Source organism: Silurus aristotelis (genome assembly GCF_946808225.1).
Source record: "Silurus aristotelis genome assembly, chromosome: 4".
Lineage (NCBI taxonomy): Eukaryota > Metazoa > Chordata > Actinopteri > Siluriformes > Siluridae > Silurus > Silurus aristotelis.
This window is the reverse complement of record NC_139577.1, coordinates 8,058,435-8,081,656: the sequence shown is the minus strand read 5'-3', so window position 1 is coordinate 8,081,656 and position 23,222 is coordinate 8,058,435. Positions and strand designations below refer to the sequence as shown.

The following is a 23,222-nucleotide window of genomic DNA, read 5'->3' as shown; positions in this document are numbered from 1 at the left end:
TATCATGCCATTGAGTATATTATCTTTTGACATGTCTATGCATAATCGTATATTACTGTGTATGTATATATATATATATATATATATATATATATATATATATATATATATATATATATATATATATATATATATATCTCATATATTATTTATTATCTACTGCACCTTTTGAACATTAATCACCCTCATCCCTGTATATATGGACCTCATACCCTATTAATCTTACTTTTATTTATTGTAAATAGACCACATATGCACTTCTGGTTAGATTCTAACTGCATTTCATTGGCTCTGTATATGTACCTTTCACAATGACAAAGTTAAATCTAATCTAATCTAATCTAATAGAGAAAGTCATAAGGAGTTGCATTGTTTGTTTGTAGATTTAGAAAAAGTGTATGACAGGTTGATGATGAGGTCAGACAGGAGTCGTCATGGACTATGATGTTTGTGGATGATATTGTGATTAGTGGTGAGAGTAGGGAGCAGGTTGAGAAGAGACTGGAGAGCTGGAGGTACATGCTGGATAGAAGGGGAGTGAAAGTCAGTAGGAGTAAGACAGAGTACATGTGCGTAAATGAGAGGGAGGGCAGTGGAGTGGTGCGGTTGCAGGTAGAAGAGGTGGAGAAGGTGTGATGAGTTTAAGTACCTGGGGTCAACAGTGCAAAGTAATGTAGAGTGTGTTAGAGAAGTGAAGAAAAGAGTGCAGGCAGGGCGGAGTGGGTGGAGAAGAGTGACAGGAGTGATTTGTGATAGTAGGGTATCTGCAAGAGTGAAAGGGAAAGTTTATAGGACTGTGGCGAGAAGTTTGTTTCCAAAGTTTATCCCTAATAAGTCCCTCTCGTAGCTGACCTTAAATTATTTATTATTTAGGTGCTTTTACTTTCTCTTTCAGACTGAACCTGGAAAACAAACTCACTCAGCCAAACACACACACACACACACACACACACACACACACACCTGTTCATAAACTGTCCTTGGTACTTATATCCTCTACAGTAGAATAAATGCTGGTCAAACAGCTTGGATGTCCTGCCACATGTATCATGTGTTGCTTCTGTACTCAAAGGGGTTTGGATGCTCTGGGCGTGTGCGCAATTTGCCTCTCTGGTTAAACTGATTTTAAAACCCCAACAAAGTCCTATTAAATCCTTAACATCATAATTATTTTTTTTTCTTTTAAACGTTATAGGTTAAAAATCTAGCCAATATCGCCCCCTGCTGTTCTACATAAGCAATGACTGGTTATTAATGAAAAATGTTATTAATACAAAAATGTCGGATTCACTTTATACGCCGGGTAATTATCAGTGATTTTTCTCGTGAGTTTGTAACTGCATGTTTTTTTCTAAATATTTCATTTTCATACACACAACCTCATCAAACCTAATCTTCGACTCGCTGCTCATAGTGAACTAGTCACCTTAATACACACTGTTATTGTGTTTTTAACTGTGCAATAATAAAATAACATATTTTGGTGCAATAACTTTTAATTTTTAACTCTATTAATTTAAACTGTGCACTATTACCTGTCTGCATTATGTTTGAAAGCTTTATTGGCTCTTTTTTAAGTTCTTTTGATTTTGTATTTATACACTGTGATGTATGTACTTGTCATGTCTCCACTTTTTATATATTTGCACATTTATTTTCTTTGCTGCTGTAACACACAGAAATTCCCCCACTGTAAGGCGAATAAAGGTATATGTTATCTTAAATAGTTTCTATTGTAATGACAATTAAATTTCACACCATAGTTTACACAGATGGAATAAAATAAACTAGTATGACATTTTAAGAACAAATCTTTTGTTACACACTTACAGAACATTAACAGCAGACATTATTTTATATAACAATAAAGTAAAAACCCAATCTCCCCGTCGGGGAATCGAACCCCGGTCTCCCGCGTGACAGGCGGGGATACTTACCACTATACTAACGAGGAGCAAATGTTTAAGGTTTTTGATATTTATTTGCTCTATCTGCTACTAAACTTAGTTAATTGTAATTGCTAATTGTAATAAATCTATCAGACATATTACTACACGAATCGATTTGAAATTCCCAAACTGCACATCTCTAACATTTAACCTCTGTACCACCTTCTATACAAGGCTTCTGGACTTTTTGACTGTGATAACTCAGACAGTCTGGATTTCAAACAGCCCCTCTAACACCATCACACTGAGCACTGGGGACCCCCAGGGCTGTGTACTCAGTCTGCTGCTGTTCCCACTGCTGGCTCACGGCTGTATAACAGCCCAATCACATCCAATCTCATGATGGCACGAGCCGATGACATGACCATGGTGAGTCTTATCAGCAAGAATGGCTAGGCAGCATACAGAGATGAAGTTCAGAGGCTAACAGACGTGTAAAGCTAACAACGCGTGTCTGGATGTGGATAAAACATAAGAGATGATTGTTGACTGCAAGAGGACACGTAGTGATCACTCCACACTGAACATCGAAGGCTCCTTCGTGGAGATCGTGGAGAGAACCTGGTCTGTAACTCCGATTCTTTAACCAGGAAAATGCAGCAGCATCTCTACTTCCTGACTCTACTTTCTACTTTCTGAGAAAGCTGAGGAAGGAAGCTCCTACCAAAAATCCTCACAATGTTCTACAGATTGACCATTGAAAACATTGTGAGCAGCTGCATAACCGTCTGTTGTTGGAATTTCACAGTCACAGATTGCAAGACCCTACAGCAAATAGTGAGGACAGCTTAGAAGATCATCTGGGTCTCTCTTCCTTCCATCATGGACATTTAGACCTTGTCTTGTCTGTTTTGTCATGTATAGGTTTTATTTATGTCTGTACTTTTGAGAGTCACAAACAGCTGGAACCAAATTTCTTGTGTGTGTCAACACTCTTGGCCAATACACCTGATTCTGATTCTGATTCTGACATGGCATTTCGTAAACCCACCAGCATTGTAGCTGACCACAAACACACACACACACACACACACACACACACCCCTCACACACACTCTTCAAGCTCCTGCCATCTGAAAAAAGGTACAGTAGCATTTAGGGCTCAGATCCAGATTCTTTCCACAAACTATCAGACTCCTCAACATCAAGAGACTGGACTGACACATACAAACACACACAAACACACACATTATACATCGAATTATAGTCCTAGTCATGGTCTTTTTCAAAAGACATTTAGACACTTTTGTTGAATTAAAAGCAAGCAATGACTGAACAGAACAGTAACTGAAACAAAACATTACAAAAACTTCAATTTATTTGAATCAAATAAAATAAGCAGTTAACTTTAAACAAGCAAACACGTTCCACAGAGACCGTGTTGGCAGACGTTTTAAAGAGACTATTTTAAAATACCCTATATTGCAAAACATTTGCAGACAACTAGTCTTAAGTTTGGTACATTACATTCCACATTTAGTCCCAATTTACTCTTATAACTCCCTCCACTCTCCTGGGAAGATGTTCCACTAGATTATGTAGTGTGCATATGGACATGTATGTTAGTAAGGGTGTTAGTAAAGTTCGGTACTAATGTTCATTGTTAAAAGCGGTATACAAATAAAAATTGAATTGAATTGAATTCAATTGAATTCAATTGGATTGGATTGAATGTAGGTGAAGTGAAGAGGCCTGGGGTGCTGTCAGTGTTCACATTTGGCCCAAAGGTGTTTAGTACGATTGAAGTCAGAACTCTTATGGCAGGCCATTTAGGATCTTCCTCTCCAAGCCAGATCTTTATTAAGCTTAACCATGCTGGAAGAGGTTTGGGTTTTCAAGTTCAAGTAGACACAAAATAGTATTATCCAAAGCATCCAAAGACGACCTATACAAATGTGTGCCTCCAGCTTTGTGGTAACAGTTAGGATAAAAAACACATATGGCTGGAAAGGTCAGGGGTCTCAATACCTTTGTCCATATAGTGTACTACATAAATAATGCTTTTATTTTATGCTAGTTATATTATGTTAAGATAATTAGAACTATTACTGCTGTTGTTGAACATGCATCGTTATCTATATGATTTTTTAAAGATTTAAGTACCGCAGTACCGCCGCGGATTTCCTTGGGTTGAAAACCATGATTTTGGGTGTAGGAGCGCGCGATGGTCACAAGAGGCAGCATTTCGGTAAAAAAAAAAAAAACCGATACAGTACCTTCACGTTGTGCTATAACGTTAAACAGGACTTTAAACAAGCAAGCGATTCAAACAAACAAGCGATTTAGTAACAAATCAAAGTTAACAATTTTCTGTTCACAAAGTTTAAATAGTGAAATAAAATTAACTATAGGTATACAATTGTACAACCTACTCGTAAGCATTGGTGGTTCAGTGGTAGAATTCTCGCCTGCCACGCGGGAGGCCCGGGTTCGATTCCCGGCCAATGCAACTACGCTTTTTCCCCCCCCCCCAGTGTATGTGAGCTTAAAATCAACTTTTCTCATTATATTTAATACAGCTTTAATTACGTCGCTCATTAATTATTTCAAAACATCAGTTTATCAGATTTTTAGTTAAACATCGTTTATTAAACATAGTTTAGTTAAACATCAATTAATCTGAATCGCAAATGTCACCCATCTTTGAGTTTTAGTATTATGGGTATAAAATTTGCCCTTTTATACCTTCACACTAGCCACATTCCCCCGAAATATTTCTTATAACATTCAAAGCTTTAGCATTTATTATATTTAAAATGTTTGTAATAGCTACGAATAACATAACAGCTAGCGAGTAACATGTGTTCAACTAACACACCTCTTACATTAGAGACTAGCTGGCTACTTACCCCCTTACATCACTCACAATTACCCCTGACAATTACATCGAGCAGTATCATCGACAAAATCAGTTTAATCAATGTAAATTTATTTAAAATCATATGCGGGCAGATCTGAAATGTGCTGTAAAGTTGTAAAATGCAGGGAACACAGATTTAATTAAGAGAGGAGCATTTCAATCATGCAATTTGTAATCTTGCGTACCAGTGTAGATTTATTCATTGCTAGACATTCAAAGCACTTTTGTATGTCGCTCAGGATAAGGGTGTCTGCTAATTGACGCAAATGTAAATGTAAATGTAAATTTGATTAAAAACCATACGTTTCTGACAAAAAGAAAATACATAATACTGTTTTGAAGCTCAGGGGGATGTCCTCATGACATCAAATCATCAAATCAAATACATACATCAGCTTCAGATTCATCAGCATCCAACATCCAGGAATTTTACTTGTCCATACAGCAGTCATAATGTAGGATTATATATATATATTTTTACCTCTGACCTTAAGATATCAATTGGGTAAATAAACAATGTTTTCCATGCTTTCCATAGGTTAGGAACAATCTTGCATGGTCGGATGACCCATGTGGGCAAATGTGTTATGACAAGTGCAATGGTCTGTTAAAACCTCATGTCAGCAGTGGGATAATGTTTCAAACACACAAAGTGCACTGAAACTAAAAACTCTGCCAATGCACCAAAGACACAACAGAAGGAAGGTAAATGTGCTTATAAAAAGACCAGCAGGAAGCACAGTGAAAGAGTCCTGGTGCAGTAATCAATAAGATCAATGAGAAAAAATCTTCAGTTACAAAGATACGGATAACAAGAGTGTGTTGTTCTCTGTGTGATGATAAAGCCTGCGATTTGATAAGTGTAATGCATATAAAAAAATACAGTGTTTGTGTGTGTGTGTGTGAGAGAGAGAGAGAGAGAGAGAGAGAGAGAGAGAGAGAGAGAAAGAAATAGAGTGATAGAGAGAGAGGGGGGGGTCTTTGGTTATACATGCGCATGTCAAATTAGTGCTTTAAAAGACAATAGGCTTTGAACAGCATCTCAGAGTCTTTTACCAATCACACATAACAAAGAAGATGATGTGTGTGTGTGTGTGTGTGTGTGTGTGTGTGTGTGTGTGTGTGTGTGTGTGTGTGTGTGTGTGTGTGTGTGCGTATCAGATTTTGGTCACATAGTTGTTTAGTCTCTTTCACACTAGCAGGTGAGAAGAGCTGCAATCAATTAATGAATGATGTTGATGTTTATGACCCTGGAGGTGAAAATTAGTCTTATGGCGTCATTGCACCACACACACACAAACACACACACACACACAAACAAACACATATTTATGGATATTTAGGCAAGGCAAGTGCTTTTTGACTTTCGAGACATACATGTTCCTTTTGTTTTTATGCAACAAACAAAGTAAAATAATTTGACAGTGGATGACTGGAAGAAATTTCTGTGGACAGACGGATTGGATATTTTTGGCTCAAACAGAAGATTGTTATCTATCATGGAATGGCCTGTCTACTCACCACACCCAAATCCTATTGAACTACTCTGGAATGAACTGGGAAAATAGTAAATAAATTAAAAATGAAGTGTAACATCTTTATATTTAGATATTTGTTTGGTATATAATACTTATTATACTAATACATTACTATGTTTGTTGCATAAAAACAGAAGGAACATGTGTCTCTTAAAAAACTATAAAGGTCTTGGTGTTACCAAACTTTTAACAGGCACCAGTTATAATAAAATTAAACAAAATAAAGAGTGAAAGTCAAAAGGTATCAAGCAAATGATGTGAATTAATATAATATGCACACTGAGATACCGTATTTCACAAAAACGCTCAGGTGTAATTAAGCTAAATTGTAAGTCATTTAGTGTAGTTTTTAAGCTGCTTTATTTCTGGCTGTCTGTTTGCAAAGGGATGTACTATACTCTGTGAAGTTTAACATTTATTTCAATCATAATTCAATCTTAAGCTCTGTGCATGAGCAAAACTTCTAATTTATATACAGGATATATCTTACCCCAGTATGCCTCCACAAAATGTGCCCAAATGTATCTCAGATGTGTTTTAAATTTAAATCTGAAAAAGGAACGTTAATGCATTTATTTTGGGACTGTAAAAACATTAAACCTTTTTGGCATGAGGTACATGATATGGTTCAGAAAACGCTGGCTAAAAAATAGACTTTGTCTCCAACTATTTATTTATTAAAATGCAAAACATTATTGGATTTCTCTACTGACTCACAGTCTTTATTAAATATCATTACCTATTTGGCAAAGAAATGCATACTTATTCTATGGTCATCACCACAGGTACCGACTTTAAAGATGTGTTTAGCACAAATGGCTAATCTTCTCCCTTTGGAAAAATTTACGGATGACTTGCAGAATAAATCTGATGTATTCTGGCGGATATGGACCCCTTTGTGGGATTTACTTGGACAAACAAGACCCTAGCCCTGATTTATGTTACTTTTTGTGTTTTGTTTTGTTTATTCATTTATCCATTTGTATTTGTTTCCCTCATGTTTTGATTTGCCCTTTGCCTTTCCATAGTCACTTTCTTATATTAGCAATATATTGTTGTTATTAATATGCTTACTATGTGTGTTTTAAATGTGTGTTTTCGGCTCTGTTTTTTTTTTTGTTTTAGTGAGAAAATGAAAAAAATTTAATAATATAAATATATTTTAAGAGATATTTTTTGCCACCTATCATTGTGCTGGCGTTAATAATTAATTTACTGTAATAATCTGTAACATGTTTTTTACTGTGTTATGTGCTGTTTTATTTTTACACAGCTCTTCTGACTCATTTACATAAGAATGTGTGTGTTTCTCTAAGTAATCTTACATACATTACATGAACCTGCTATTTTTGGTTTTTGGATATTAAAAATCACTCAATATTTGATCGTAAGCATTTTATCTTAGCACTTCCAAAATTTATAATGAATGAAATCTGTGAATATATTTATGTAAATATTTGACTTAAAATACAATATTTTCTTCCCTCAAAGGACATATAACATGAAAGTGATTTTAATGATCTTTTATTTTATATTCTCCCTTTGTATAATTTACGGGATGGAATGTGTTAAATTGCGTTACAAATAAACTTAAAAAATATATAATTACAATTAAAAATAATAATTCATCAATAATAATTACATAAGCAAATAATACAAATGAAACAAATAAACACTCAGCCCATATTAAAGCCATCGTTTTATTTAAACGGCTCATGTCACGTGGTCTAAGGGGGCGTCAACATCGCTTGGTTTATTTGTCTGTGTGTGTTTGTTTGTTTGTGCTTTTGGCGTTGGATATAAAGTATTGTGTTCTTTAACCAGATCAAACGAACAATTCCCCTATTGTGCACCTTTGGGAAGCTAAAGAAAAGCAAAATGCTTGAGAAAAAAACACGGACCGTTTCGGGATACATGGCGGTTATGGAAATAAAATAGGCGTGGTTATACACGAGGGGCGTGGTTAGTTGTGTGTAGGCTACACAAAGGAGCAGCTGTGGCGCGAAAGTGTCGCGCGGGTGCGGTTTATAAGGGCTCGTGCTGCTTATTCACACTAGTTGTAAATAGTCTTTATTTTTTATTTTCCGTTTCTTTTCTTTACGTTTCCAGTTTACTTTGGATTTATAAAGCGCAGACTCAGGTGCGCCGACTCTTTCTTCTTTTTGTCGTTGGAGATTTTTTCCCCCTCCTTTGTTCCGGAAGTTCAATTGTTCTCTGTCTTTGTCCTTCAGCTCCTGCTTCTTCTGCTTCTTCATGTTCTTCTCCTCATTCCATTTCAATCCGGACGGGAGCAAATGAAACGGTAAATAATAACAACAATAATAATAATATGATCACATTTCTCCCCGTTTTGGAGCGGTTGTGCATGGTTGGAGATGAACTCTGATGTATTGACTTTAAGAACTTTAACTCTGCAAAGCAGCTGTTTCCTGGTGGGATTTTTTTCTTTTTTTCCCCCAAGTTCTAAAAATATAAAGAATATTTTTCTGAAGCATGTAAATAAACCTGAATAATTGTAAACGCTAATAAACCCTTATGTGCACACAATGCAGTAGTAATGTTACCACATGCACGTGCTGCTACTGTATGGTGCGCGTGAGAGGGCGAGCATTGATTTATTCCATATAATTTCCTGAAAAACGAAATCTAATTTAGATTACGGACTTTGTAAATGGTTGTGGCATTTTAGTCGTTATCGGTTGTAACGTATCGTCTGTTCACGACCAGGATTAAAGCATAATACGCGACTTTTACACTACTTTCATTGTGTTGCAGTCTGAGCCCGTGCTTATCTTCTCATCTAAAGGTGGACGATACAATGTTTATCGCGATATTCAAGCATCACAATATGCACAATAATCCAGATCAGCCTCATGCTTAATCAATAACGTTTCAGCATTAAAACATCAGTGCTATCAGATGCAATTAACACTGCAGTGCCTAATAAACAGTGTGTGTTTGGGGGGGTTGCATGTGGTTACATACTTTTGTCATGCTGCTGGAATATTAACACATGTGATTGTGGTGTTGTATTACAGGTTGTGATTCCAGCTGTGTGTGTGGTTTAAACATGGAATGTGATCACCACCAGCACTACTTCTATGACGGGATGGATGGAAGGATTGAAGACTTTTTCACGTCCACAGCTCCCAGCGAAGACATCTGGAAGAAGTTCGAGCTTCTCCCCACGCCGCCTGTGTCTCCTCCCAGGACCTTTCCCACAGGGCGCTTGTTATTTCCACCGCCTGCGTCCGAGAGGAGCATGTGGGCTTCGGACGATTACGGTGTGCTTCCTCTGAAGAAGCTCGACCCGTTGGACATGTTTGGAAACTTGAGTTCCGTGGTGATTAAGGACTGCATGTGGAGCGGTGGCTTTAACGCCACCAGAGTGGCACCTCGCCCAGAAACGCATCAGAACGAACTTGTGCACATGCACGCTCCACGGATCCAGAGTGCAACAAAACAGACTGATGTACAGGTCACAAGGTGTGTGAACCCAGCTGCTGTCCTCAACCTACCTGTGTCACAGTCCAAAAAAACCCCCGCATCCTCAGGGTCAGAGTCGCGCTCGGACTCGTCTGGTAAGAGCTCCAGCGCATGCACGTTGCCTACGATGTAGGAATGTTGTTGAGGAAGTCATATGTGACTTCCTGTTTCAGTGTTTCGTGGTTGTTTTCCTGTTCTGAGATGCGTTGGCCCGGGAGTGCAAACGCTGATGAGGAAGTGACATTTTGTGTGTTAATATGTTAATCCCCGATCAAGAGTCTTCATGTCCCATTTAATCTCCTTGTTATGTGTTTGGATTAAAATTAAAGCCTAAAAGCTTTGCTATTTCCTGCAGTTTTAGTGCATGAATAATCATTGTCCTCCGACTCAAACCACTGCCTAATAAAACCAGTTTTATTATTTTAATCTGTTTTGGTTCTGAGGAATGTTCAGTTGCTGCAACTTTTTACCCTAAAGACATTTTGCATGAACTTGTTTCTTTATTAAGATTGTTTCACACACAACTTATTCAAAAAAGGACAGATACTGGAATCTTGTTTGTGTGATTTATTTTATTTTTTTAAGAAAAATTTAAATTCACACACTTCTGACAGACCAGGGATTTACACTCATTTGAGTTTTAGAGTTAAGACACTTATAGAAAAGTCGTAAAAATTGCTAAGTTTGCGCTGTGGTGTTTCTTCCTCAGACGATGATGACGATGACGACGAGATCGATGTAGTGACTGTGGAGAACCGCTTGAAGAAGCGCACTCGCACGCCCATCACAATCGCCGTGAGCGCGGACCCACACGGCCCACGCAACAAGCACTTCCATATTTCTCTACACCGCCAGCAGCACAACTATGCTGCTCCATCTCCCGAATCAGACGACGAACACCACATGCTCCCTGACGACGATGAGTATGACGAGGAAGAGCCACTTGGAAAGCGAGCCCGACTTGACCCATTGCTCTTATCTGCTCCTTCGTCCTCCTCCTCTTCTCCAGCCAGCTCTGACTCCGAGGACTCCACCGAGCAGCGCAGGAACTTCCTGGAGAGAAAAAGGCGAGACGACCTGCGATCTCGCTTCCAGATGCTCCGGAATGAAATCCCTGGTCTGTCGGAGTCAGCAAAATCCTCTAAGGTGGCCATCCTGACCCATGCCACTGAGTACCTGCTGCAGCTGCAGACGCGAGAGAGGCGGCAAACGCAGGAGAGGAAGAAACTCCGAGCCAGACGTCAGCTGTTGCTGCGCAAAATCAGCGCCCTCAAAAAGTCATAAACTCTAACGGACTGATATTTATTCTTGAAATTAAAGGGGTTAAGTCGAACTAATGCATACATTATGCAAAGAACGTCTAGTTGAAATGACAAATCTTAATAGCTGGTATTCCTGAGATGAGCGCAGTGAGAGCAGCGCAGGTCAAACTAAATTATTGTATGGCCTTAAAGACCTCAAACATGCAAGAACCAAAAACTGAACTTGAACTGTGTTTAACTGGACCATATCTCCTCAAATCATTCCCTTGAATTTAGTTGAATCTGAAATTCAAAGCAGAAATAAATGTGTAATCCGGAGATGCTGTGTTGCTCCCACACTAAGATGGAAGTCTATTGTGCTGTGATCTGATCATGAGGATCCTTGTGTCATATGTGTTTACTCAGGCCTGGAACGGGGGGGGGGAGAAAACACTGTTAAGCATTGCCTTGTGCTAATTTCTTGGTTTCTCAAGCCAAGTGTAGGAAATGAGATTTCTTACATTTCGGCAAATGTCAAAAAAAAATCTGCGTGTGAGTGAAATGATTAAACAGAACGGGTGATAAGGTTGTCGTGTTACACCAGGTGAACTTTGCACATTAGGAGCAGGAAGTGTTTATTTTTCTTTATAAGAATGAGATGATTCATTAAATCCTCATGGTTTGTTTGTGTGTGGGTTGGGGGGGTTAATGATGCACATCTTTTTATGTTTTCCTCAATTACCTCAGTGGTGTGTGTGCACGTGCAGTTGTGCTTGCTGTAACATTTACACATGCTTTTTTTTTGGGTATTTTTTGTTTTTTATTATTGAATCTGCACAATGAAATACTTTTGTCATTTGTGTTTTTCACATCACAGATTCTATTTTGCTAAAAAAAAATAAATGCATTAAAAAAAAAAAAAAATCTTTGTGTGTGGTGAAAGTGGTATGAGGAAGAAAATCTACCAGAAGGCAACAGTTTAACTTCCCTGACCTGTATGACTGGTTATACACACCTGAACAAAATGCACAGTGTGTGTGAAAGAACACTGGGTTACAATTAAGAATGGAAATAATGCAGGCTGTTTCCCTTTGTATAACTGGTTTGATAAAATTTGTGTTCATTCTCTCATAACCCTAGGTTGTGTGAAAGTAAAGAGGAAGTGGTGACGTGTCTACATTTTCCTCTCTTTGGAGTTTTCATCCTTGTGTTTTCACTATTGTGACACGTTCCACTGTCTGTGTGCTTTAAAATCACTTTTCTGTATTATTGCTGTTTTTATTTTATTTTCCCCACTTCATCTTCTCCTTTTTGCTTCTGAGTGCAAAAGAGAAACACACATGACATAAAAACAAGAAGTAGGCAATGATCTTAAAATTCTAATGGGATGTGTTGTGACATGAGAAGGTATCGACCAATAGGAGATGGCAGAGGTAAAGACTTTAGACTTTTCTTTTTGATGTTCAGGCTGTTGCTCACCTCAAGAGCTGGATGATGCAGCACTGACCTCATGGTAAGTTTTTTTTTTTTTTTTTTTTTTTTTTTTAGCAGATAACAGTACACACTTCCATTTGGAAGGGGTTTTTATCAGGGATCTTGTGAATAATAATAATAATAATAATAATAATTATACATTTATTAACTAAAATCTTTTAAATTACTGTTTATAATCTATTTTATTTTATTTAAACTATGTAAATTCATGTAAAAACTGTATATCCTGCACTTGCTGTTATTGCACTCTGGTTAGACCCAAACTGCATTTCGTTGCCTTGTACTTGTACATGTGTAATGACAATAAAGTTGAATCGAATCGAATCTAATCTAAAAAAAAAAACTATTCTTACTTAGCCTCTTTACTATGTGGGTGTGAACAGTCACCAACTTCCCCAACTCTCAGCGCTTCACAATTGACCTGAACATTTTCTAAGGGTGCCAATATCTATCCCAAAAATGTTGCTTTTGCATTTTCTGCTATATGTTCCGTCTTCTGGCAGATTTATTTAATTGTTATTGTAAATCTAGTTATTCAGTTGTGCTGTGTGCATGGTGAAAAGAGCATTAACAGAATTCACATTTGGTTGCTTTGGAAATGCCGCATCATTCGAATCCTCCCACTCTGCGTTATGATTGGTCGACGTGACTGTCACTCAGACTGAGGTTCAGTGTGACTGGTGGATTTTCGGAAGACGCGTGGTGCACGTCCCCAAATATATATCATTTAGTTAACACAAAATAAATCCTGGATTCCCTTCAAAGTATATAAAAAAAACACAATTTCCATTTAAAACCTCGAATGCAGCAATACACACAAGTTTGCAGACGACCATAAGAAACGTATGTGCTTTTTGGACACCCTATTCCACATTCAGTCCCCATCTGCTGCTATAATATCCTCCACTCTTCCGGGAAGATGTTTAGCACGTGGCTTCTGCCATCTAGTGGATGAGAGTGAAATAATTCGAACTGTGTATTTAATTAAAAAATCTTTAATAATTTAAGAAATGTTGTGTTTATTAGTTTCAGGCATTTTCTTAATAAATTAAACAGTTGTATAATATATTGGTTTTATGTAATCGTTTTTTTATTTTCATTCTGAACCACTGCACGTGCGCTCATGGAGGTTAATACTATTATAAACGAAATATAAATTAGTTATTTGCTATTTATTTACATGTATATATGTACTTGTTTTGTAGTATTATATTAAAATTAGTGTTGACGCTAAGCACAAGCTGGCAGATGTGCATTATGTTTAATGTGAACTGTAAACGCCAGGTTTTTGGCTCGCACGTTCATTCGTTAGTGTTCACGTCGATCTTTTGGGAGGCCCAACAAGAACGTCAGCGCTTTCTGACACGCCATTGGTGTATTCATATTACATCCAGCCTCTTGGCCGCCGCGCGGGGAATCTGATTGGTCGATAAGATGTCGTTTAAATTTGAAATTTCTCTGCGCCGTTGAGACGTCTGATAAACGGGTAGAAGGACGGTGTAGGACGCACGAGCTTTTAACGGCGACAGCGGGTTTTTTTTTTGTTTTTTCACCGGAAAGAAACCCGACGATTTAAGGTATATTTCCAAATATAAACGAGGTAAGATTAGCAGCATTCCTCGTTTAATGTTAAATAAGAATTATGATAACAAGTGTTGGCTTTTTGTGTGTGTGATGTCCATGTCTGTTATAACGGTCACTATGACCAGAGGGCTTGCTTTGTGCTCATTAACATATCAAACAACGTCACAAAACAAGATTGTTCCTTATTATATTTATTGAAATTAGTTATTTCTTACTAGGCGATGATACAAATCCGGTGTTTTCTGTTAAGTTAGGACGTTTCTGTAATGTTGAGCTAATTATTAGCTGTAGTAGGTGTGTATCAGGTATGTAGGCTGGGACTTTATTTATGTTTTGCTAACTCGGTAATACATTTGCTAACTATTTGAAATGGTTTATAGCATGTCTTACAAAGTTTGTTTAATTTGTTGATAGTTTATAGCTGTATAAGCGCTGGCATCCATTACAAGTTCAACTGACAGAAATGCGTGTAGGAAAAAAAAATATTCCTCGAAATATAAACGTGTCCCTCACATTTTTAAAACATTTAAGATTGTACACTTTTTTTTTCTTAACGTGTTGCCTTTTTTTTCCCAGTTAGTTAGTTAGCTCTTATTAGGATTTCATTCCTCCAGAAAAAGGGATCATTTGTCAAAGGAATCTGCAGTATAGAGACTCAGGTGACACCTTTTATTAGGCATTTTATAGTTCTTTTTATATTCTTTAATGAAGTCAAGTGAAAATTGTTTAGGCCAGGCCTTAATACAATGAACTGCTTGGTTGTCAGTGTTCTGTTAGTTAATTAGGTGATTCAGTACACAGTAAGATGGGGAGTATATCTATACACTTACAGATTGATCATTTTAATCATCCCAGTGTGTTACAGCAACACTGTATGCTGTGTGTGTGTGTGTGTGTGTGTGTGTGTGTGTGTGTGTGTGTGTGTAAATAAACAGATACAGGAGAAATGGTGTGTCCTGAAACAGCAGTTGCTATGATCAGGTGTAGTCTAGTAAAGATTGAATTCCCAATTTGTCTATATAAATAAAATATACATACGACAAGCCAGTAAGTGACAGTCAAAGTCCTGAACTGACACTTGCTATGAATATTCATGAACCCATATATTTACATGTTTTTAAAAAGCAATATTAGCCTGATTGATGCTAAGGTTAATCCCCAAATCTTATTCCTTCTTACTCTCTAACAAACATGAGATCAGAGTCTGTTTTGTATTTAAAATTTCACTAAACTGTTGGAGTTCTTTGCTACAAATCCTTTTTCCCTTTCCTTTTGAAAGAAGCCCCTTCATCTGTTAACTGGGGGCTATAGACGGTCATGCTTTATTCTTAATCCTCCCCCTCATCAGCTGACTGGAATGATACGAGTCTGCACAATGTCCGGTCACTTGCTCCTCAGACTAGTTTCCACAACATGTTTATCATGATGTGTTTAAATACTGTATTTGTGTGTCATTGTAAACACACATGACTATCGTTTCACAATTTCCCCTGCATGAGTTCTGTAATGCATGTGTATTTTTATTTATAATAGTAGTTTATAGTAGTAATAGTTTTATTTATAATAGTTAATGTGCTAGCATCAGCTGCTTCCAATCGGTTTAGAGGTTTGGCACAACAATTATAGTTTATTGAAATATTGATGTTTATGAATGTGCAATGAGGCTGTCAAAAAGGAAAGTTGCTGTTGTACATGCTATTTTGTACAGAAAATCATCTGCGTTAATCTGTGTATTATGAATACTGTGTAATAAAACACTGTTAATAATTCCCCAAAAGTGTGTTTGATTTTATCTCGATTCTTATATTACATGGTGACAGAATAATGCAGACTGAATTGTAATTGAATATAGTATCATCCCGTTCCAGTATACTTTCTCCAAATACTGCACCAAATCTCCAAAGACTGCTGTTTTGTTTACAGACTGAAAGTGTCGTTCTTATCAGTAGACCTGCATGTTTAGTGCTGGAGTGCATGATATACGGACCAGGCGTGGTTTTATGCTGAAAGTCTTTCTCTCTACCCCCTCAGTATGAGCTTGGAGGTGGTGAACGATGAGAATCAGGTCGCTTTGCCCGTACGTAAGCGCGTCCCATCTGAATCGGCCGCTGACATTTTCGCTCTTGATCAGCCCACGGGCCGTCCGTCCATCCTGAGGCAGTCTCAGGTGGAGAACCTTAACAAGAACATCTCTAAGGGAGTGAAGGTAGGAGTGGGGTCTTTCTGGGGTTTCTTGTTCTCTTTTTTTATTAATTTCTTTTTTTTATTATTATTTTTTTGGACCCATGTGTGTATGTTGATATGTAATGCTAGATGCAGGAAAAGGCTCCACTCCTTTCAGTTGCACAGAATGTTCTTGTTTGGAGTTTTTAATCATAAATGTGATGCCTGTTCTTAATTATGCCATAATAGACTGATTCTCATGTTTTTTTCATGGTTTAAACACCATTTGGAAGCAGTTGATTATAATGTCTAGCCTCTGATTTTAAAAATAATTGTTGGACATTAAATAAAATATCACATCAAACCATTTTGCTGGCAATTTTTGAGGAAGGTGCTAAATGATCATGACAGATTTTTTTTTTTGTCATATTGTGTACTTATGATGTACTTTCTCACTGTTAACACTATTCCGTGAATAGTAAACGTTCACTTTTCCCAGTGCTGCTGTATGTTTGTGTATACTCCTGATTTTATTTGTGTAATGATATTGTAGTGGTATTGTAATGTTTTTCTAACATATAAAAAAAACAAAAAATGCATGATGTTTTTTTGTTTTTTTTAATTATTATATATATATATATATATATATATATATATATATATATTAGTGGGTTTATTCCAAAAAATATCTTTGTTCCTCCAGGTTTGTTTCCAGACTCCACTCAGAGACCCTGTCACAAAAAGGATCATGTCCCCGAGCCGTGTGGGCAGAATGGCTACTCTTGATGACTGCACTAATGCATTGGAGTCTCTCAAACTCAAGTAAGTGCTGAGTGTTTTATGTTGTGTATGCCAGGAGTCCTAATAACCCACAACTAATGATGTCCTAAAATTTCAGGTCTCCCTCTCCGCCCAGTGCTTCCACACAACCGATCAACATTCCCACTAAAATGGACAGTTCCTTTCCAGACGATGACATGCCCATTCAGAGCAGAGGAGGCTACACTATTGACTTTGACAACCTTGACTCTGTGAATCCCTTTCAGAGCTCAAGTAACATGATCATCTCTCCACCCAAACCTGCAGTTCTGCTGCCGGACACTCTGACTGAGCCGACACTAGCCGCCTCATCTCCTGCTCTCGAAGAAGTGGAACAGGTTACGGAAAAGGTAGACATGGCTCTGGACGAGACTCTTCCTTTCATTCCGTCTGTAGAGAATTCCCTGGCAGACTTTTCTGCAGAAGGTACTTCCACGGACAGCACGGTGATCATCGAGCCAAGGAGAACTGCACTTGCAGATCACGTCGCTGATGATACGGTTGACGTTGAAGTTCCCGAATCGACCCCTGTCATTGATGCAGTAGCCGATTTGCTTTTATCCCCTAAAGCATCCTACCAGATTGATTTTGATGACTTGGAATCGGTGGACCCTTTTAAAACCAGTGGCTCAAAAATCCAGAACTCTCCTCCTGTCTCTGGGAAAACACCAATCAGTAATTTAGCACCATTTAATACTGAGGAGATGAGCTCAGGGGTGAAGAACAGTGAGATGCCTAGTGAGCATGAAGATAACCATTCTATCATGAAAAAGCTTAATCTTTCAGAGGTGAGCACAGACAGTGCTGCCCCCTCAGTGGTGCCCCCTAAAGATGCTCCCATGGTGCTGGAGTTTAACTTCGATGACTGCACTGAAGTCAAACGCAAGCCTCCTCCCAAACGCCTCGGCTTAAAAAAGGCTCCCCTTTCCAAAACCAAAACAGAAGGCGCAAAGCCGGCATCTGCTACATCCGAGAAGAAAAGTCCAGAAACCAAACCTGAGTCATGCGACATGCCATCAGACAGCATGGAGACAGAAATTCCTCCAGCCAGAGGTGCTTACAGTATAGACTTTGATCAGTTTGACGATCCAAACTTTAATCCGTTTGGTACAACAGCAAAAATGGGAAGCTCTCCTCCTCGTGATGTTCCAGTGGTGAGGGAAAGCTCAACAAGGCCAGCGCAAGCAGAAAACCAGGAAATCTCTGTGGAGAGCGCCACACACAGGTCAGTGAGGAGAGCATCATGGGGGTGGTCTGAGGAAACGGAGTTTGAATTTAATTTATAATTGGAGATTTTTCAAAATATATGTAATGATGGTGGAACATCTAAAATGATTGTTCCCATTCTTACCTGCAATATTGAAGCTATAAACAAATTGTCTTATTGAACAAATTGAACTCGCAGGAAACTAAAGGCTGTATGTGGTTTTATGTATGTATTTATTTTTATTTTATAAATTGTGTATTCTATCTTTTGTATTTTGAGCAGTTCTCTTTTCTCTGAACCTGAAAAGGCAACAGAATCTGAACCATCCTTTAAGGTGAGTGTAAAGCATGAAGAAAAGTCATGTGTGGAGTGTAAACGTTCTCCAGTCTAATCCAAATCAACACTGAATAATAGTTTGCCGAAAGCATGTAATTTAGCCTCTGCCCAGAGAGGGTTTTTATACGCACGAGGCAAGATTGTGTACTTGTTGCTGAAAATTCCACCATTATACCTCTAAAGCTATTAATTTAAATGATTTTATGAATGCCTCGTGTTTATTTTTGCAGGCAACTGAAGAACTTGAGCCTTCACTGGTTCCAAAAACACATCAGCCCTGCATTCCGGATGTTCCAAAGCCTCAGAAGGTGGAAGGGCCGGCATTTCCCTGCTCAGCAGACTTTGACAGTGCTGCAGCAGATGATGAGTTTGTTCCTGGCTCCATGTGTAAGTGTGCGCGTGTGCTGCAGGAGTTTGTCATGAGTGTTTAATCACGTGTTAAATCAATTGTGTAATTGCTTTTGTGTAAATTGTGCAGTTATGCCAAGTGATCTGGATGGACAGATTGATTATCTGGAGCAGTTTGGATCAAGCACTGTGAGTGTGTGTATACACATATTTTTTAAAAACTTTTCTGATACGTTGATGAGCCACTTATGTGTTGGTGTGTATGTGTGTAGTTTAAGGAATCTGCTCTGCGTAAGCAGTCCCTCTATCTGAAGTTTGATCCTCTGCTGAAGGAGAGCCCAAAGAAAGCCCCAGTGGACAGCTCGAGCTTCGGGTTCAGTCTTCCTCGCCCCTCTTTGGCAATCAGGTCAGTCACACTTCATCTCCAAACCCCAGCTTTTAGACTCATTTAGTCGCGGAGTGCGTGTAAAACTGTAATGGCTCTGTGTGTCATAGAATGATGGAGGCTGCAAGGACAGAGGTACGGCAGAAATCTCAGAAAGATGACACAAAGCTGCTGGAGGACTTTCCTTCACCGGTAAGATGTTCAGGCAAATGCAGAATGAACAATAGTATGATTTTATAAAGCTGAAATGAGCAAAGATTTATGGAATTAGTTAGATGGTATGCATCTAAAGTCTGATCGCTTGTGGGAAGAAGCTTTTCCCAAGCAACTCTGATTTGACCATCAGACTCACACATGCAGTGGTCTCAAAGAAGGTCTTAATCCACTTGCATGTCAATTGTAGAGAGATCTGACGCTACTCACGTGAAGAAGGTTAAGGTGTGTGTGTGTGTGTGTGTGTGTGTGTGTGTGTGTGTGTGTGTGTGTGTGTGTAAATCTCAAATGTACATCAGTACACAATTCACAATACATGTTTCGACAACAACAGTTTCGAGTGTGTTTATCAACTCTCATTTGCAAAAGGTAAATCAGAAAATAGCTAGTTTTCTTAATTTGAAATCTGTTAAAAAGAAAAATCCACTAACTGTGTGTGTGCGCGCAGGCAGAGCCCCCTGCAGTTCAGGACCCCACTGTACTGGATCTGCTGGTCCCAACAATGAAGCAGACCCAGATGAGCGAGGATGTCATAGTGGACATGCTGCTGTACACACAGAAAGACATGGACACTGCTTTGGAAAAAGCCCAACAACAGGTACGTTGAGAAACACACGAATAGTAAACTTGCAGGTGCAAAGGGAGAAATGGTGCTGCTTTCATTACCGTGATTCAGTTCTGCACTGGAGGTACATCATCAGTCTGCATCACTTTTACAGAAAGCTAACTGTGCAGTGGGAACGCAGAACATGAAGCCTACCAGTCCCCTAACTAGGCAAAATAATTAAAGATTTGTCAGCAGTTCAGTTTTCAACCCCCTGCCGCCACCACCACCACCACACACACACACACACACACACACACACACACACACACACACACACACACACACACACACCTGTGTTTCAGTTCAGTTCAACATAAATAAACAGACACTTGGATCACTTTGTTAATGTTGATTTTTAGTGTTAATTGCATGCTCTTTGTATAAAATTAAGTGCCTGAGGCCTTTTTTTTTTAATGTGTTTTTGTAGGCAGAGGAGAAAGTAGTGGATCTGAATGCTCAGATTGAGACGTTGAGTCTGAATAATCAGCACGCAATGTAAGTCTGTGCTCAGATTGAACACGTTATCAGAGTTTTACACTCATGGTGTTTAGCCTCACGCTTTCTCCCTTTGCTAGGCTGATTGTGTCTGAATACGAGGCAGTTATCGCTCAGATCACAGGTATGTTGCAGAAATGCCTTCCTTTTTCTGTTTATTTTTTATTATTATTATTATTTTTAATGTGTGTGGTGTGTGTGCGCGTGTGCAGCCGAGCACAAGAAGAAGGAAGAGCTAGCACAGGCCGAGCTAAGCCGAGTGCTTCAGGAGAAACAGCAGCTGGCAAAAGAGCTGAGCGACATGGAGCATTCCTTCTCTGACGTTGTCAAGCGCCTAGACCGACGCAAAGAAGTCATTGACGGGTTCAAGAAGGTGCATTTGATAATTTTTTGCCACTTCAAACCCAGAATCATGCCTACTTTTAATTTAAAATCAACTTTGTGCACAGATGTTCAGAATGGTGTAGTGTTTAGTTTAAATGTTATTTTAAAAAGAAATTTTATTACAATTACATTAGTGTTATGTATATAACTGTGTGTGTGTGTGTGTGTGTGTGTGTGTGTGTGTGTGTGTGTGTGTGTGTGTGTGTGTGTGTGTGTGTGTGTGTGTAGAACGAGGAGACGCTAAAGCAGTGCGCTCAGAGTTACTTGGCCAGACTGCGGAAGGAGGAACAGCGTTATCAGACGCTCAAATCTCACGCAGAGGAGAAAATTGATCAGTAAGCGTTCATATCTGTTCACTGACTAAAAATGACAATTTTTATTTCTTTCCATGCTTTTTTTTTTTTTTTTTTTTCGTCTCACACATTTATGACTACATTTATAAGGTAAAACCAGTTTAGCTTCTGTTCACAAACATGATTGAGACTTTAGAAAGTGAGCAGGGAACTGATTGGAGCAATCATTTGAGTACTATTTTTGTAATCAACTCCCTGAATCTGAATCGTCTTCTTCCCGGCAGAGCGAATAAGCAGATAGCAGAGGTACGCAGTAAGCAGGGAGCAGAGGTTTCTGCTCTCCAGGTGCAGCTCAGGAGAGAGCAGCTCAAAGTGCAGTCTCTGGAAAAGAACCTGGAGCAGAAGGTACTGCACTGCCCTGAAATTTTATTTCCTTCATTGTTACTCCATCTTCTTTCTTAATCTCACTGTGACCTACATGTTCAATATAAGATGTGCCAGTTCAGCATATTCATTATGTCCTCTCTGGGTGCGGGTGTGTGTTTTCAAAAAAGTAAAATAAATGACTAAAAGGAGGGGAAAGAAATATGCGTATTGACCTGTTTCCATGCGGTGTGTGACTATTTCTTGTCTGTGTGTGTTCTCAGACAAAGGAGGTGGAGGATGTCACCAAGCTGTGTGATGAGCTAATTGCAAAAGTGCAGCAACACTGATCTTGTTTGTTTGTATATCTGTGTCTGTGTCTCGCTCTCTCGCTCTCTCTCCCTGTGTACGTAGATGTCTTTTTGTGTGTTCCTTATTGTTGTTCATCTTGTAATTGATCAAATAAAAAAATAAAAAAAGTATTTTACTGTGTAACACTGACTTCTTTCAGTAAAAAGGTTAAATAAAGAGTTGAAACAAAAAGCTGCCTGACTGTACAACTTAACATGAGCTCCACCTACAGTAAACCTTCCAAAGGGAAGTAATACACAAGACTTCAACATGTGAAGAATCTAGGGATTTAAGTTTGTGGTGATTCCTTTTTTTTTTTTTTTTTTTTAAATCAAATGTAACATGTTTAAGTGCTGAATATTTGGGTAAAGATTAAGTTGGTAAAAGAGCGAGAGAGACAAAGAGATGAGGTCTGCAGTGCAAAGCCTGAGAGTTATGCTTCTGTGAGTGTAGAACCAGCCCTGTTTGGAAATGGAGGGAAAACGAGAAGCATTTAAATATACAAGTCACATTCTGATTCTCCACTAACTCTGGAGAAGGAATAACAGACTTTTTATAACCAGACCAGATTATTTTTATGTATTTTAAGTTTTTTCTATGCTTTTTCTCCTCATGGACATAATGTTGGGTAAAATGTAGTACAACTGAACCACAATGAAAAAAGAAAAACTGGTTAAATGAATTTATATTCCAGGTAATTATAGTGTGTAAATAAATCGGGTCTTCCACATTTAATGTAAACGTTCCACTTTAAACTATTGGGCAGTTATTCACCATAAAATCAAAATGACAAATAATTAGAGAATAAAACAAACCATTTTTTTTGTACGTGGACGAAATAGTCTTTAAAAAAAGAAAGTCAACTGTTTGGAAAAACAATTGGTTTACTGTACTTTACTCTGCTTTAACTCTCGGGATGATTAAAGGAAACACTGATCTAAAAAGATGCACTGTAAAGTGTCAATTTTTCTTAATCATGTTATCAAAGAGATGTCATTATTTCTATACTAAATACCATGTTACCTTTACTTAAAAAAAAGTTCATAAACTTAAAAAAAAAAAAAAATGATAACTATTATAAATGTGTTTTATTTATATACGCGAAG

General features: G+C 38.2%; 2 protein-coding genes across 4 annotated transcripts; both read left to right on the top strand.

Moving 5' to 3' along the window:
* The first annotated feature begins 8,092 nt into the window (after window positions 1–8,092).
* Window positions 8,093–11,517, top strand: mycla (MYCL proto-oncogene, bHLH transcription factor a). The gene is made up of 4 exons (XM_083540068.1): window positions 8,093–8,487; window positions 8,579–8,649; window positions 9,386–9,928; window positions 10,543–11,517. Exons 3-4 carry the CDS (start codon window positions 9,418–9,420, stop codon window positions 11,115–11,117), a joined length of 1,086 nt encoding a protein of 361 aa, XP_083396194.1. The 5' UTR covers window positions 8,093–8,487; window positions 8,579–8,649; window positions 9,386–9,417; the 3' UTR covers window positions 11,118–11,517.
* Window positions 11,518–12,475: 958 nt separating this feature from the next.
* tacc3 (transforming, acidic coiled-coil containing protein 3) lies at window positions 12,476–22,308 on the top strand. 3 transcript variants are annotated; one of them, XM_083539927.1, is made up of 16 exons: window positions 12,476–12,587; window positions 16,184–16,358; window positions 17,019–17,137; window positions 17,214–18,359; window positions 18,624–18,675; window positions 18,908–19,064; window positions 19,156–19,214; window positions 19,298–19,431; window positions 19,521–19,602; window positions 20,072–20,221; window positions 20,658–20,725; window positions 20,806–20,849; window positions 20,938–21,098; window positions 21,338–21,444; window positions 21,687–21,807; window positions 22,050–22,308. In XM_083539927.1, the coding sequence occupies exons 2-16, from the start codon at window positions 16,185–16,187 to the stop codon at window positions 22,113–22,115; spliced, it is 2,640 nt and encodes an 879-aa protein (XP_083396053.1). In that variant the 5' UTR covers window positions 12,476–12,587; window position 16,184; the 3' UTR covers window positions 22,116–22,308. The 3 variants fall into 3 exon arrangements, with proteins under 3 accessions (XP_083396053.1, XP_083396052.1, XP_083396051.1); XM_083539926.1 differs by lacking the exon at window positions 12,476–12,587 and adding an exon at window positions 14,017–14,145; XM_083539925.1 differs by lacking the exon at window positions 12,476–12,587 and adding an exon at window positions 14,017–14,168.
* The last annotated feature ends 914 nt before the right edge of the window (window positions 22,309–23,222 follow it).